The sequence below is a fragment of the Dermacentor variabilis genome, chromosome 11, assembly GCF_050947875.1.
Source record: "Dermacentor variabilis isolate Ectoservices chromosome 11, ASM5094787v1, whole genome shotgun sequence".
Classification (NCBI taxonomy): domain Eukaryota; kingdom Metazoa; phylum Arthropoda; class Arachnida; order Ixodida; family Ixodidae; genus Dermacentor; species Dermacentor variabilis.
In genome coordinates this window covers 72,816,034-72,830,657 of record NC_134578.1, presented here as the reverse complement: position 1 = coordinate 72,830,657, position 14,624 = coordinate 72,816,034, and the positions used below count along the sequence as shown (strand labels likewise).

At 44.5% G+C, this 14,624-nt stretch overlaps 1 protein-coding gene across 1 annotated transcript in view; it reads right to left on the bottom strand.

Moving 5' to 3' along the window:
- LOC142563330 (membrane metallo-endopeptidase-like 1) overlaps positions 1 to 14,624 on the bottom strand; it is a 54,527-nt gene that overhangs the window by 24,066 nt on the left and 15,837 nt on the right. Inside the window, exons 5-8 of the mRNA XM_075673890.1 lie at positions 13,895 to 13,915; positions 12,478 to 12,522; positions 9,063 to 9,089; positions 2,168 to 2,380 (exon numbers count right to left, since the gene is read on the bottom strand). Of these exons, the coding sequence (XP_075530005.1) occupies positions 2,168 to 2,380; positions 9,063 to 9,089; positions 12,478 to 12,522; positions 13,895 to 13,915 (306 nt within the window). The remainder of the gene's footprint in view (positions 1 to 2,167; positions 2,381 to 9,062; positions 9,090 to 12,477; positions 12,523 to 13,894; positions 13,916 to 14,624) is intronic.

The window sequence follows — 14,624 nt, the reverse complement described above, 5'->3', positions numbered from 1 at the left end:
AGTGTTTCGTTGGCCGTATGAGATGACTAGACGTGTACGTTTGTTTTACTTCAACAGCCGCACGAACTGTAGTCTTCCTTTTCTGAAGCCGGCGCCTGGAGCCGAAATGAAATTTTCCTTTAGTCAGGGCGTTGCCTCCTTGTTAGTTCTGTTTGTGCCCTCGTCCCCTTTGCGCATTACTTACAACGAATAATCTCCTTGCCTTTCCTTTGTTTTTCTTTCTTGTTTTGTTTTCTGTCTTTCTCACCCTCTAGTACGTTGAAAGCATTTTTCAGCTGGGCAGCGAACCAATTACTAATGGTTGAATACATTAAAAATCAGACTTTATGCATATTTTTAATTGCTTATTTTCGCACTTATGTTATCTAAATGTCCAGAGATAAAAATCAACTTATTCTCATCTTCCTCTCTGTGGAATGGTATTACGACTTTTTTCGGTTAATCGCCAAATCAAAGCGCAGTAACCGTGATTATTAAACGTGGCCTCCGATATTGCACCGGCACACCGGTGCTTTCTCTGAGGCGACATATTCGAAACAAATCAGTTCTGCCGATCTGCGCAAGGTGAACAAAAGATTCTTGATGGGGGAGAAATTGTCGTCAGCGTGAGTTGCTATTATCGCGTTTGGCGTATGACACGCCTCAAGGAGGTGGGAGGGGGAAGATTTGAGTTCATGTTAAAAGGGCCCTGAATTATATAGTGATATCGCTACTAATATCTGCTCGCGAATCTCTTGCCGCGATTTCGTTTTGCAATCCTTCAAACACAACTGAAATTAAACGGACAGTTATCCGATCAGCCAGCGGCATTCTGTTTCCTTTCATTTTCACTAGCGCGCTGGAAGCTACTACATAGGAGAGACGGCAAGGGTGGAAGGGGAGGGGGGTGGGCAAGGGGGCAATGCCCTGCTGGCCCCAACCAGAAGTTGAACGCCAAACGGCTCGTGACGGCTATCCGTAGCGGCAACGTTGCCCACGCTCAATTTTTTATCAAGAACGCCACGCCCTGCAGACGCAACAAAGCGCAACTGTGGTGTTTAAACCAGTCCTGCAAAGCTTAAATTATGTGCCTTCCTTCTTCAGATCGCAGACATGTGTATTTTTCATTCGTTTAACTCACACGAGGAATAACTGTATTACTGAGAACGTTCTCACGATAACGACGTCAGCCAGTAGGTGTTAATGACCTAGCTATTAGCTATGACGCTGCCTGATCACATTGCTGAACCGAGAACAAGTGATTTTTCACTGCTTTTGACACGAGATTGTAAATGCCCTGCTCGCTGCAGTGCAATAACATTTGGCTCACATATTCGCAGAAGCCTCGTCCTTCGTTTCTTTTTTTTTTTTACTATGTTCCAAAAATGTTTGAAGGCCCTTTAAACCTAAATGTTACACCTGATTCTAGCACGAAGCAATTTTTTCCCTTCATGAGACTGCCGCCACCCTGCGGAGTTCCGCAAAACTGCTTTTCCACAGTCCAAATTTAGTTATAGATGGCAAGTCAGCGAACATGGCTATTTAGCATCTGCGACGTTGATCAAATGCGGAGAGTGACTGTGAAACGAAGTCAGAAAGGGGACTGAGCGAGTGAGTGAGGAGTGAGCGAGCGAATAAGTGACACTTATAGATCAGGGTGATGAATTACTGAGTGAGTGAGTGAGTGAGTGAGTGAGTGAGTGAGTGAGTGAGTGAGTGAGTGAGTGAGTGAGTGAGTGAGTGAGTGAGTGAGTGAGTGAGTGAGTGAGTGAGTGAGTGAGTGAGTGAGTGAGTGAGTGAGTGAGTGAGTGAGTGAGTGAGTGAGCGAGCGAGCGAGCGAGCGAGTGAGTGAGTGAGTGAGTGAGTGAGTGAGTGAGTGAGTGAGTGAGTGAGTGAGTGAGTGAGTGAGTGAGTGAGTGAGTGAGTGAGTGAGTGAGCGAGTGAGTGAGTGAGTGAGCGAGCGAGCGAGTGAGTGAGTGAGTGAGTGAGTGAGTGAGTGAGTGAGTGAGTGAGTGAGTGAGTGAGTGAGTGAGTGAGTGAGTGAGTGAGTGAGTGAGTGAGTGAGTGAGTGAGTGAGTGAGTGAGTGAGTGAGTGAGTGAGTGAGTGAGTGAGTGAGTGAGTGAGCGAGCGAGCGAGCGAGTTCAGAAATGACCGATTAAAGAAGGGCTGACCGAATGTCAAGCTCACCTTCCTTCTCAGCTCCACCTTGCTCCGGTCCTTGCTCCCAGGCTCCCTCAACGGGCGCTGGCTCACCCTCCGGTTGTTCTTCAACGGCTTCCTCGGGCTTCGCCTGAGCTTCCGCAGTAGGCGTTCTGGATCCTTTCAGCGAAGCTTCTGGCGTTCTCTTTGCAGACACCGAACTCTTCGCCGAGCTTCGCTTCGATTGAGCGCTCGTCGAACCTTAGGAAAACAATGACAAACAATTCATAATGCTTGTAGATGGGCTGGTTCGCTTGCCACGTTCGACTAAGTCGCTCTGCACACGTTACTGAAAAAACAAGAAGCATGAATGACGGCACAAGCCACGTCGTTTCACACTTCCGTCCGTGTCGTCTTCCACCCTCGAGTCGCTTTGGTTTCCAGCAACCTAAGTAGCGGAACTAACTTGCAGAGCTATTGATTGAATTGGCCACAGAAAGTGATACATTTATCACCATCGTCTGCATGATTATTATCCAATTTATCTCTAATGCAGGACAAAACCCTCTCGCAGTGATCTGCTATTATCTCTGTCTTGCGCCAAGTACTCTTACCCCTGTATATTTCAAACGATCTTCAACTAGCTCTTCCTCCGATCAACCGAGTTGAGCGCAGCCAAACTCATCCAATTAAAAAGTACGCAATGCTTCTCGAAAAATGCCGTGAATCGCCCATGACCAGCAGCGACCACTTCTGTCATGAGGCGGCACTTCCATACGCTTTCTTGTAAAACCCCTTAACCTTCGTAGTGCAGCGACCGTCATGCTCATGGAAAGCAAGTGCCACAGTAGAGTGGGCCGATACCGTAGGCACTGTAGGTAACATGTAGCCGAAGCAACAAACGTCTCTTAAGACTACACATCTTAAATAAACATGGCATCAGCAATACAGCGTAACGCTACATTGCCTTAATTATAATCGCGTTAGCGTCGGTGGTCATCGTGAGACGGGTTCTGCCGTAATTTTTCTATCTACTGTAGCCTTACTTAATAATACTGTTCTAGCGCATAATCTTACAAAACAGCACGAAGGGACACGAACGGGACAAGCACTCACTTCCAACTAACGCTGGCCTGTGCGTTTACCCTTTGTAACGTGCGTAACGTTTACCTCATGTGCTTATTGTTGAATTTTGCGCTAAAACAATATCAAGTATCGATTACCAACTAGCACGAACCAACGCTTTGCTCTGTCGCATATCTATTGCATGACATCGATCCAATGGCCCAAGTTGTCTACCTGGTTGGGCCACTATATATGTGCTTGTGGTCGTGCTGTCGTCACGGTCGTTCCATCATCGTCATGCCAGCTTTGTCACTTCTTTCTCGCTATGCCATCGTCATCACACCTTTTACGCCGACCTAGTACCCAAGTTGTTGAAATAGCTTGGGCTGCTGAACATGTTCTAGCTTTCTTGATGCGGTCGTGGTTGTTGAATCGTCGGCATTTCCACTTCGTCAATTTCCTCTTGTCGTGCCATCATCCTCATAAGGTTTCACACCATCGTCGTCACATAGGCTTCGTGATACAGCCTTAATTACGCCATTGTCGTTGTCATCATCGTCATTGTGTCGGCATCACACAGTCATAGTCACAACCGTAGTCAGATCGTCGTAGTGGTTCCGTCATAGTCGTTGCATCGTCGTCATTATAATTTTGTCATCTTACTATCGTCATCTTCGAAAAACAGTCGTCGTCAACAATTGTAATTGTGTAGTCGTCAAGCTGTCGCTTGAGCGTCGGGACACAGAATGGTAATCGTTACTTCGTGTTCATTGTCATGACCATAAGCACAAAATGAGTAGGACAATGATAAGGACCATGAGCACGTCCTGATCACGATTGTTTTTGTCACGTAAAGCGCTTATGTTTATTGTTCTCGATCAACAAAATGGTAAATTAGATTTGAATTTTTGTAAGGTGGGGGCTCGACTCCGAAATTTATTAAAGCAGAATTTTCGGTACTCCCTTTGGGTCACCTTTGAATATTTCGAAGGCGTCTCTGTCTTCACTGAAACAATAAAATTTAGTTTAAGCAGTCTGAAAATACAGACATCTGACAACCAACAAAGTCAAGCCCTTTTATTTGAATGCGACGGGCTCAAAATCTTGAAAACTACCACCAGAAAAACATTGTAACTGATCCATCGAACATCGCCACCAGAGTTTCAGCGGCGCAAGATTCAGTCTCCAATTGGAAATTTAGAAAATTAGAGGTAAAATTATCTCTTTCGGCAACGTCAAAAATAATGGCTACAGTGTTTCAACTAGAAGTGCTTTCAGCGTGTGTATACAGCTTAGCCGGCTAGATGTCTGATTTTTCCTTTTAATCGTATATGGCTTAGATTTTCTTTACTGGTGTATCGTTCTAAGCAATACTTTTACGCCTATTGAACGACAAAAAGCCTAGCGAGTTACTAAAGCTTAAGGACTTGAGAGCTTAGGCCTATACCGACATGTCCACAAAAGAAATTAACACAATGTAGGCCTTGTTCTTTTCGTTTCTCTCATGCTCAGGCCTTAACGGTTCACCTCAAGAGCAATGAATTTGCACCTGCATTTGTCTCCTTTCATATGGGCGTCTTGCGCTGGAGTTTGAGGTACAGTAGCGGCGCCTGGTGGCGGCGCGCGAAACGTTACCTGGGTAGTACAAGCTTGGATAGTATTGAGCCCTGGCTGTGGCGAAGCACGTTTCTAGACCGAGCGTTGCGTCTATTCGCGCTTTTTTCTGCCCTGTTGCGAGTGCGAAAACACACGTCACTTCTCACAGACCACGTCGACCACGCTGCGAGCTCGCCGCAGCCTATAGTTTAACGAAAACGGACTTTCCGTGAGACGTAATGCTGGAAGCAGAAGGAATCGGCAACGCCGATCCGGAGAGACCTAGCTCAGCCTCGAAGAAGCGTCACCGTGGTTACTTCTTCGTCGTGGGCTGCCATGAACAAGAAGGCCTGAATCCCAACATCAGATTCTACCGTTTTCCTTCAAGGCCTCACGAAGCGGAGCGTCGGGCGCGCTGGATAGCTGCAGTTCGTCGCGATGGTTTGCGTGCTTCGCCTGTCTTGAAGATTGCTTGATTATCTGCGTTCTAAAATCTGGTCTTTAGCACCAACATTCCCGACGGCAGACCAACATAGCAGCAGGCATGGCTCGTGATTCACGATTCGAAACCCGGCCACAGCGACCATTGACAATTCGACCGGGGCGAAGTGGTGAAGTGGCCAGGTGTGTGCAAATGACCACAAATGGTCGGGCTGATTCGGTGACAATTCACTACCACACTACGAGCAGCACAGGTTATATAGTTAAATGTGCTCATCCTTGACCTCAAGCCAGCACGTTGAGGCAGCGCAGCAAGGTAGTATTGATTGCAGCACATCGATGTTCGAGCGCTGTCATTAAAAGCTACATCAAGCGAGCAGCGCACGAGCTCGCGCTGCAGCGCGATTCGCACGTACGTTACTGCGAGCTCATATGTATTGCATCAGTTATTTATCAGTTGCTAAAGGGACAGATGGCCGCTACTACAGTGGAGGCGTAACTACTTGTCTAGCGGCATGCAGTCAACAAAGATTGCAGGAGGCCCGCCGTTTCGCGGCATGTCGAAAGACCGCTGCCGTCGCGGCGCGTACCGTCGTGCGCTCGAGCAGTTCCGTACACATGATGTCTGCTTACCGCTGCTGTGAACTCATTTATAGCAAGCATTTCCTCGCGTTTGTGCGCCTGAATCTAGCAGTGTGCAAACTTACCTGAAATTCAACTTCTTACGCGACTCCCTTCACTTGCGATTGACACCGCGCTAAAACTTCGCCGCTTATTTCTTGAACGATGTACACGTATTCGGCGTTGCATAATTCATTGCCTTTACGCAGCGTGCCACCCCTGAAAACAATCTTCGGCACCCGATATTCGCTACAAGCCGTGGTAGAACAAAACCGCAAGTGGCGGGTCCATATTGTAAACGTGCTTTCCGAAACAGACGACCGAGCTTGGTACTACCCAGTTCAGGACAGAGGGCGCTTTTAAGCACCTTTTTCGCAGCGCCCCCTGGACAAAGCAAGAGCCCCCTACTCCTGTCGGTGATGAAACTGATCGGCGGTCAATATTTAAATGCCCCGTGTAGTGTTCCTAGCGAGAAAAAAAATTTGACCACCCAGACGACACAACCATAACTTAGAAATATAACGACGTCACTCGCATCGGTTAACATGCGCGTGGCATCCGTGATCACTATGGCGCGCCTGTTTGATCTCGGAAGCCCCGGTGTGGGACCGATTGGCCAATTTGAAATCTGTGTTACAGCTCTGCTAGTAATTACAGCTCTGCTGGCCTTAGTCCGGCAGACCATGTTCTACCTTTAGCCTTGCCATCCAAGACCTTCACTGTGTCCTAATCAATGCTGAATAAATAAAAAAATAAAGTAAACATTGTTGTCTTCTTCTTAAATGAAAGAGCGCTTCACCGCATCGCCCATCCACCTACTCTAATTCAAATGAAGAAGTGTGAAATGCGCATGCCAGTGTTAGGCTGTGCCACGTGGCTTCGTTACGGAAGCGCCGTAACCATGTTTTATTTCGTGAAATGCACTAATTGTACGCACACTTTCTTAAACTTTGTATGAGCAATAACTAGTTCGAAAAACTGTCTTTAGAAAAGCTATAATGTTATAATAGGGAAGCAGTCTGTTCAACACTGAATTAGGATATCACAAAATTCTACATTCAAACAAAGATGTTCAATAGCTTAACCTTGTCGCTGCATTCAAGGCTCTTTTTTACGATGAGATTTGTTCTCGTAGCCTAAAGACCGATAAAGTAATAGATGTGGTACGAGAAATATAACAACGAGACGTACAAACAGAGATAAGGAGTTCCTGAAGACTGCAAATGATGTAAAACTTAGATAAATCATTGCATCGATCCAATCAGATTAACCAGAAAGTGATAACTTAATTAACGGTCATGCAGGGAAGCTATTAAATGGTAACAACCCTATAAAAGATCATGTGGCCCATAAATGATTATATCAATAATCCCAGAACTGAAATTTTCTAAATAAGAACCCATATGTTCTCATAAATTGTATAGCGTTGGATACGGCAGTCACCGGGCTTACCGGTTTCTTTTTTTATATATTTAGGATTGGCACATTCGCACAAATGTCTTATGCACAGATACAGGGTCCGCACCTCTTTCTTTCTTTCATGATTGTCAAGAGGTGTGACCTTTACAAAGGGGCGGCTCATTTCACTCCACTTTTTCTTAAGCGTGTGTAAACCTTGTGATCTCTTTGTACCAAAAGAGCGAAAGCTATTGATTTGACAATGCGTCTATTTGTTCACGCATACACGCCACCCACCTGGTGATCTTTTGAGAGGAAGCTTTAGATGGTGCGCTCCTGTCTAAATACATGTAAAAAGAGAGTGCTTTGTTTTCGGCATACATTGCACCGAGTTTGACGCGATTTGTTGCATATAAAAGAGAAATGTAAAAGCTAGTGTCTGCTGGTTTCGGGTTTTTGTTTCAAGTCGTACATTTTTTACTAAAAATTGGCAAAAATCTCAAACTTATAGAAAACGAAACCATCGAGTTTACTACTCTGGAACTCAGCAATGCAAAATTATATTCCAATTCTGTGAAATGCGTCTATAGTGCATCTAAAGCGGACAAAAATGGTATGTTGCATATGAATGTCAAGAAATTTCGCAATATCAAAATATCGCCTTTGCAGAACCCTTGTACACAACATAACGAATCCATGTAAGATGTAAATTGACATGCGGAATTTGTCTGCTTTCAATGATCTATTGAAAGCTAGTTACAGAACCGCGATATGTGTTCGTGATGCAAATCTAATAATTTGTAAACTTGGTGCTTCTATTTTTTTCCCTGCTTTTGATTTTTGGAAAATTCTTTTAGCAATATACAGTCCCTAAATGGAAATTCCGCTTACAACAGTCAGTCCAATTTGACTCTCCCTCTCAAACGTAACAAATTTAATTAATGTCCGCCCAGCGGTTAACTCATAAAAGCGTTTGTGCATTTTATGTGTATTCGAATAAGTCGCGTGAGAGTATGGCCTGTGCTAAAGCTTCCTCTTAAGTCCTCATCACTGCCACTGTCTACGCTGTTGAGGCGCAGTACAGTCGTGCTCCGTGTCATCAATGGCGCTAGATATGCATGTCACTTTAAATCTTTGCGCAACGCGATGTCCTAAAAACACCGCCCAGACTAGCTCGAGTCGGGGCTTGACCTTTATTTTTCAATTTATAAACGCTCTATCTTTTTCGAAATTCGATCCACAAATTTCAGGAGTGCGGCTCTCACACGAGCGTGGCCTTTACTCGAGTGTATACGGTAATGTCGAAGCTCGAAGTTGTTCTTGCTGCATGCATGACGACTCTCTGCAGGGGCGGTTCTCCTTAAAGGTCAACTAGGAATAGTTAAAGAAAAAAAACAGTCACAAAAAACAAAAGACAAGAAGAAAGGTTTACACCACAACGATTGGACTATCAACTGAGCTTTATCATGGAAGCGTTCTGCTAGCCTACTGAAATCCCGGAAGCGTACTACATCAGTTCGTTAGGAAACGACTGCATTAGTACAACCTCGGTGTGCTTACTTGAAAAAGAATTTGTATTTTTAGGTCGGTCACGATAGGTGTGATATCGTGTCTTTTCATGCTCTGTGATTAGCGATACTGTGGTTGCGCATGCTCTGCTGGCGTTGCTGGGATTACGCCGTTTATAATAAAGCTCAGTTGATAGTCCAGTCGTTGTGGTGTGAACCTCTCTTCTTGCCTTTTCTGACTTTTTTTTCCCTTCAACAATGTACCAACTACACCGGATTTCAACCTTTATGCATAGGAATAGTTGGCGGCTTACCTGAGGCCTTCTCTGCTTCAACTGTAGCTGCGCAAAAAAAGAACGTGGGTACAAATTTTGCAAGGTCGCATCTGTTTTCTTCATTTCAAGTCCCCACTCCCGTTCAGTTTAAGCAATCCAAAGGGTCCACGGGAATATGTCGACTTGGGACAAATTTGGTCGAACGAGCGAAGCCTCGGATCGGAGACCACGCTTCGACAAAACAAATTCTCTTTCGCGGAGACGAGTGGCTTTGCCGAAACGCTGGTTCTAGACTGAGGCCTCCCCCGTTTTATGCCAATGTTTGTCACTCCATTTTAGGAGCATTCTAGAAAAAAAAACTAATACACCAGGCTTGCGCTGGGTTAACAGGCAGTCTTTAGCAGAGCATCGCTGACGCTCCGCTGATCCGCTCACATTTCACGCGCACCGGTGGCGGCATGGTCTTCGTTGATTTCGCTCGTTAAAAGCACTTCTTGTTGGGCTATTTGGTAGCTATTCATTATAAAATATGAAGACGACAAATAAACAGACACATTTTCTTTTTGTTTTCTTCTCTTGTGTGTGTCTGTTTATTTGGCGTCTTCATATTTTATAATGAGTTAACAAGCACGTCTCCCAAAAACGCCAGCAACGCACTCTAGTCTTGACTTCAAAAAAAGCGACTAAGGAAACCAAATGGATGCACTCGCACTTCCCACTTAATCGGTTTTGTAGCCGAACGTGGGCAGTGTTCTACTAGAGTCCTTCTATGCTTACCTTCAGAACTATAGAGGGACCCTGGTTCTGCATTATCCTGCCGACATATGACTGCTGTGCGCACGCTCCCCGCTAGCGTTTCGCTGAGCAGCTGTGCGTTAGGATACGCCGATCTCGGCGAAGTGGACAGTAAATGCTTCGCTAAAGCTATCCTGTTACGACGATTTCTGGTTTCCGTATGGTCCTCATAGGATCGTAAGGGCTTTCAGGAAAAACATATCTTACACGGCGGGAAGATGTGCTGTGGGATATCGTGTCAGTAATTGCAATCGTTTGATATACTGTACGTATACTTGGTGTGGCGGATATTTAGATATCGCAGATATTTTGCACAAGTCCGCATGTAGCACTACGTTGAGATTAGAGCTCCATGTCGGATCATTTCAGCTTGCCGCTGAAGGCGTACTACTTGAGTGTGGCAGCATGTACATAATTTTTGGTTCACTCCACATTTCTTGTGACTTTCCCTTCCTCGCCTCTGGCAGGTACCTACCTTTTCACTACTTGATTAGCGGGTTTACATGAGGACACGGTCATAACAAGCACGATAACTCGAAGTGCATAAATGACTCGTGAATAATTTCCACTGATTGCCCATTAAGCGATCTCGTTAGCGCAATTATTACGAGTTATTTACGAATTGCAGCCGGTGAACTCACAAGGCATATCTATCTAAAATTAATTCAGAATCTGGCACCAATTTCCAGATATGCATTCCTAAATCCTGTGACAAAGCAGGTTGGTCTTCCACTCAAGAATGTCCTGCACTGCTTAAGCAAAGACGTCAAATTGCTTCGAGGGTCGCTTCTGGCACTCAACAGCGCATGTTGCCCAGAACTTGACGGTGCTTATTTGAAAACGACAAAGCTGTGCTACTTGCAAATTTTGTTGCATGCACACGTGCCTTGAAGCTCGCCGACCTCAAATCATCAGTTTCGATAGGTTCCCTTTAGTGGTCCGTCCAATGTTGATAAAAGGTTGATTTTTGAATCTGCCATTTCAATTTGCCGTGTAAGTATCGTCAGCCTCTTCCAGTAATCCTGCCCGTGGAGTCAAATATTTTGCTAATTATGACAGAAAATATCAAAATTACAACTTCCTTAGATGGTACATGGGTAAATGACAAATTGCGCCATTTATCAAAGGCATTATTTCGAAGCTGCCGAACGAATATAAGCTCACTACCATCTTCTGGATTCACGACAGCAGGCCTCAAAATTTTGTGAAGAACCACTGTGATTTTTTTTCCTCTTTCTTCCTCAATGTTGTTCAGATAGCGCAATTTTCAAATGTGTGTACAACCTTTTTGCTGTCACGATGTAGTGAAGGTGAACGGTAGTTAATGTTCTGAACGACATCAGAACATGAACATCAAGTTGTTTATTTTGGCAAAGATGCATTCCCGTCATTCTCCTCCCCCCCCCAAAAAAAAAAAGAAAGATAAGTATATACACTTCGACGTCAGAAATATGAGGGCCCTCGTTCGTTGGTCATTGATTACAATGACGCGCTTATCATGATGCCCTCTATTTACATTGCGTCATCGTGCGTTGTATGTTGCGTCCATGTTTCCGAAAACATCCGCTGGTACATTTTTTGACAATTCAGTTTTATCCGAAAATCTCAAATTTTTCTATCGCGACGGGTGTCTAGGTTTTAAAATAAGCGCCATCGCGAGCGTCCCTTTCAGCAACAGCACCTTCGGCACAGAGAGCTTTTAACAGCACTGTTTCCCGTTTTCATGTTCTGTCAGCGCCGTGCAAAGGACGTCAGGTAAAAACATTTTATTTTAAACCGTGCTTCGCGAAACCAGGGCACTTGGATAAAATTTCGAGTTTGAGAAACGCCTAAACTAGGGAAGGAAACGAAAGCACCCTAGCGATTACGTCAAGGTGTTACCAGTGAAGAATCGTCGTCCAATGAGGCGAGCCTTTACTTGCAAGTTCTTTTGTGAGTAATTTCACTTGAATAAAGTTACTTTCAGCATTCTGCATGCGTGTTTGTGTAGTTCGTGTCTCTGTTTATAACTTGCGACCATTGAAAACAAAACAAAAGACTCCAGATTCGGATAAATAGTAAGCAAAAGAAACAACGCTGATAAACACGAAATTTATGAAAGAAAGATAAATGCCAGATAGCATCCGCCGAACTTCGTCAAAAAAATAAACACCCAAAACGTGGCACCTCAGTTAAAGATTACCTTGAGACGATTCCTCAAGTTTGTGGGCTTCCACAAATGACACGCACTCGGAGGTGGGAATCGGTGTCGTAGTTCCGCAGCTACAACGCAAGATGGCGGTAGTGTTTCGATGCTAGCGCCACCGGACGGCGTAGATAGCAGGGAAATCAGAGAAAAGGAGTTTCAAGGATCTACTACAGTAATCGTTTTTTTTTTTCGCGCGTACACTCTTATAGGACGGGCTCATATTTCTGTGCATAGATACAACAGTCGAGACCCCGCGAGCACTCTTGAGATCTCGAGGGCTTCTCGCACGGCGCAGGCGCATAAATGCGAGAACGTGTACCAAGTTTAGTTTCACAAAGCGCAGGCTAGCATGGCTACTAAGATCGAATAAACGCTTTAGTAGTCCAATAAGTGCAGTCCTAATGTCGCTCAGGTTGGGTTATTACGGTGTCGAAGTCGCACTAAATCAAGCTTTCAATTATTGGCACTTACGTTTGGTTGCTTTCGATGACTTGCTTGAAGTCGTCGCCTGATGGACTGCAAGCGTAAATGTCAAACACTCAGAATATATAAGAAAGACGCTTGAAAATAACAGTAAAATGTGTTAACTCCGCTACTATCACTTAATTATTTGTTACACACCGTCATTACACCATGTGTTTCCTTGTTTCCTTTTATTTTTAGCAGAATTTTGTAAAGGGGACTTGTGGCAGCCTATAATTCCACTCCTTCAGAATGTATTACGCGAAAAGACGAACAATTCCACAAAAAGCCGGAATGAAGGCATGAATAATTACCAAAATTCCTCTAGTTAACTTGTTAACTACAATCATAGTATGGGCAAGTATTGCAATTTCCAAACTGAAGCTGGCAAGATACCCAAAGCATGCCCGCTCGGAACAGATTTTAAAGAGTATCACCAGCATTGAGGTTAAGCAGTGTCAGACTCTGGGCCAAATGCAGTTGTTGCACCACTTTTTGTGGAAAAAGCCTTCTTGAGCAGTGCAGGGCAAATTTCATTGCAACATCCATTCATTTCGCCGCACGTATCTCGAGAAGCTCACGCCAACCTCAGCATTTCCGCTAAGTGCACATGCCTCGCGAAATCATCGGTTCAATTTCGTACATTGAAATTCGTACATTGTTGTTTATCGGTGTTAGATTGCTATCTATTCAGCTATGCATTTCGATTTCACTTACACATTAAGCATAACTCGGCATACTCGCTCGCGAGTGAATCGACTCACATTCGCTCCACACTCGTTTCACGAGCGCCAGATGGAGCTATAGTGAGTTGCGAATTAGTGTGGGCGGCCATGAGGGTTAGCTCGAGTGAGCACCGGTGATTTTGAGCGGACTCCAGTGACTAGAATAAAATAAAATACCTTATATATTTCATTACCGTCAAACTAGTTCAAAGATTCGAGTTACTTCTATGCATTTAGGAAAAACAATAGTGTCATGGAAAAAAGAAGGAAAGAGGAAAGCAAACGGCACTCTAGAACGCTTGGCGCATGTCGTATGTTAGAGTGTGCTGTAAACGTGTCTAGAGTATTAATATTAACACTGGTAACGCGGGAAATCTATCAAAATAGATTGCATTATTGCGTAGAGGAGAAATATTGCTTGCAACACCCATTTTGCTTGCAACACCCATTTATCCTCGCTGCAGGATTATGCTTTACGAAAGTGGCTCCAGAAATGTAAGAGCATAATTTAGGAAAAGAACAAACTGAACCGTAGGCAAGGACACGCGCAGGCAAGGACTAGCGCAGTCCTTGTACACGCTTCAGTTTGTGTGTGCATCAAGTCGTGCAGTTACATATTGAATCACGCTGAACCGAATAGTCCCAATCTTTGACGTTACCAAATGCCTGAAAATGGGTGAGAACAAAATATTACATCTTACCTGACGCCCTTTCAGCATCAGCTAGAAGAAAAGTAACAAATAAAAGTATTAATGAAGAATGCGTCGAGTACTAGTGTGCTTTTTTTTCATACCTTCCATGGGGACAAGCGCAAAAACAATCGTGTGCTTAGATTCAGCTGCGCGTTAAGACCAGCAGATAGTTCAAGCTAATTCGAAGCTCTCAAATGTGGCGTCTCGCTCTGTGCAGTTTTGGCACGGGAGCCCCCCCCCCCCCCGCAAGTTATTTAAATTTAGTTTCAAAGATATCCATGCACAATGCCTTCTAGTAAGCACATTCGCAGTCCAGGGAACCTTTTGTCGGAAAGCCATGCGCAGAAACAGTGGAATCAAAACAGCATTCCTTGGCACATTGATCGGCTATGACGATATCAGAAGTGGTGCTAGCCTCAGGAGTTCAGCTAAATGAAGAACTTTTTCCACTTCTACCAATTTTCCCCAACCTCATTTTCTTACTACTCATTTCCTAACATATGTGCTGCCAATCCAATGTCCAGCAGATTTTTTTTTCTTTCTAACCTCAGCTGTCATTACCTTTACCTGGTGCATTTACAGGATGAGTCCTCTGAGGACATGATAATGAATATGCTTATGAGGATTATGTTTGTTTGTATCCCCTTTAAAGTGAGGCGGCGCAAATAGTCCGTTAGCCTGCTTGATTTCATCATCATCGGCTTATTTTTACGTCCACAGGATGACGAACGTGATCTCC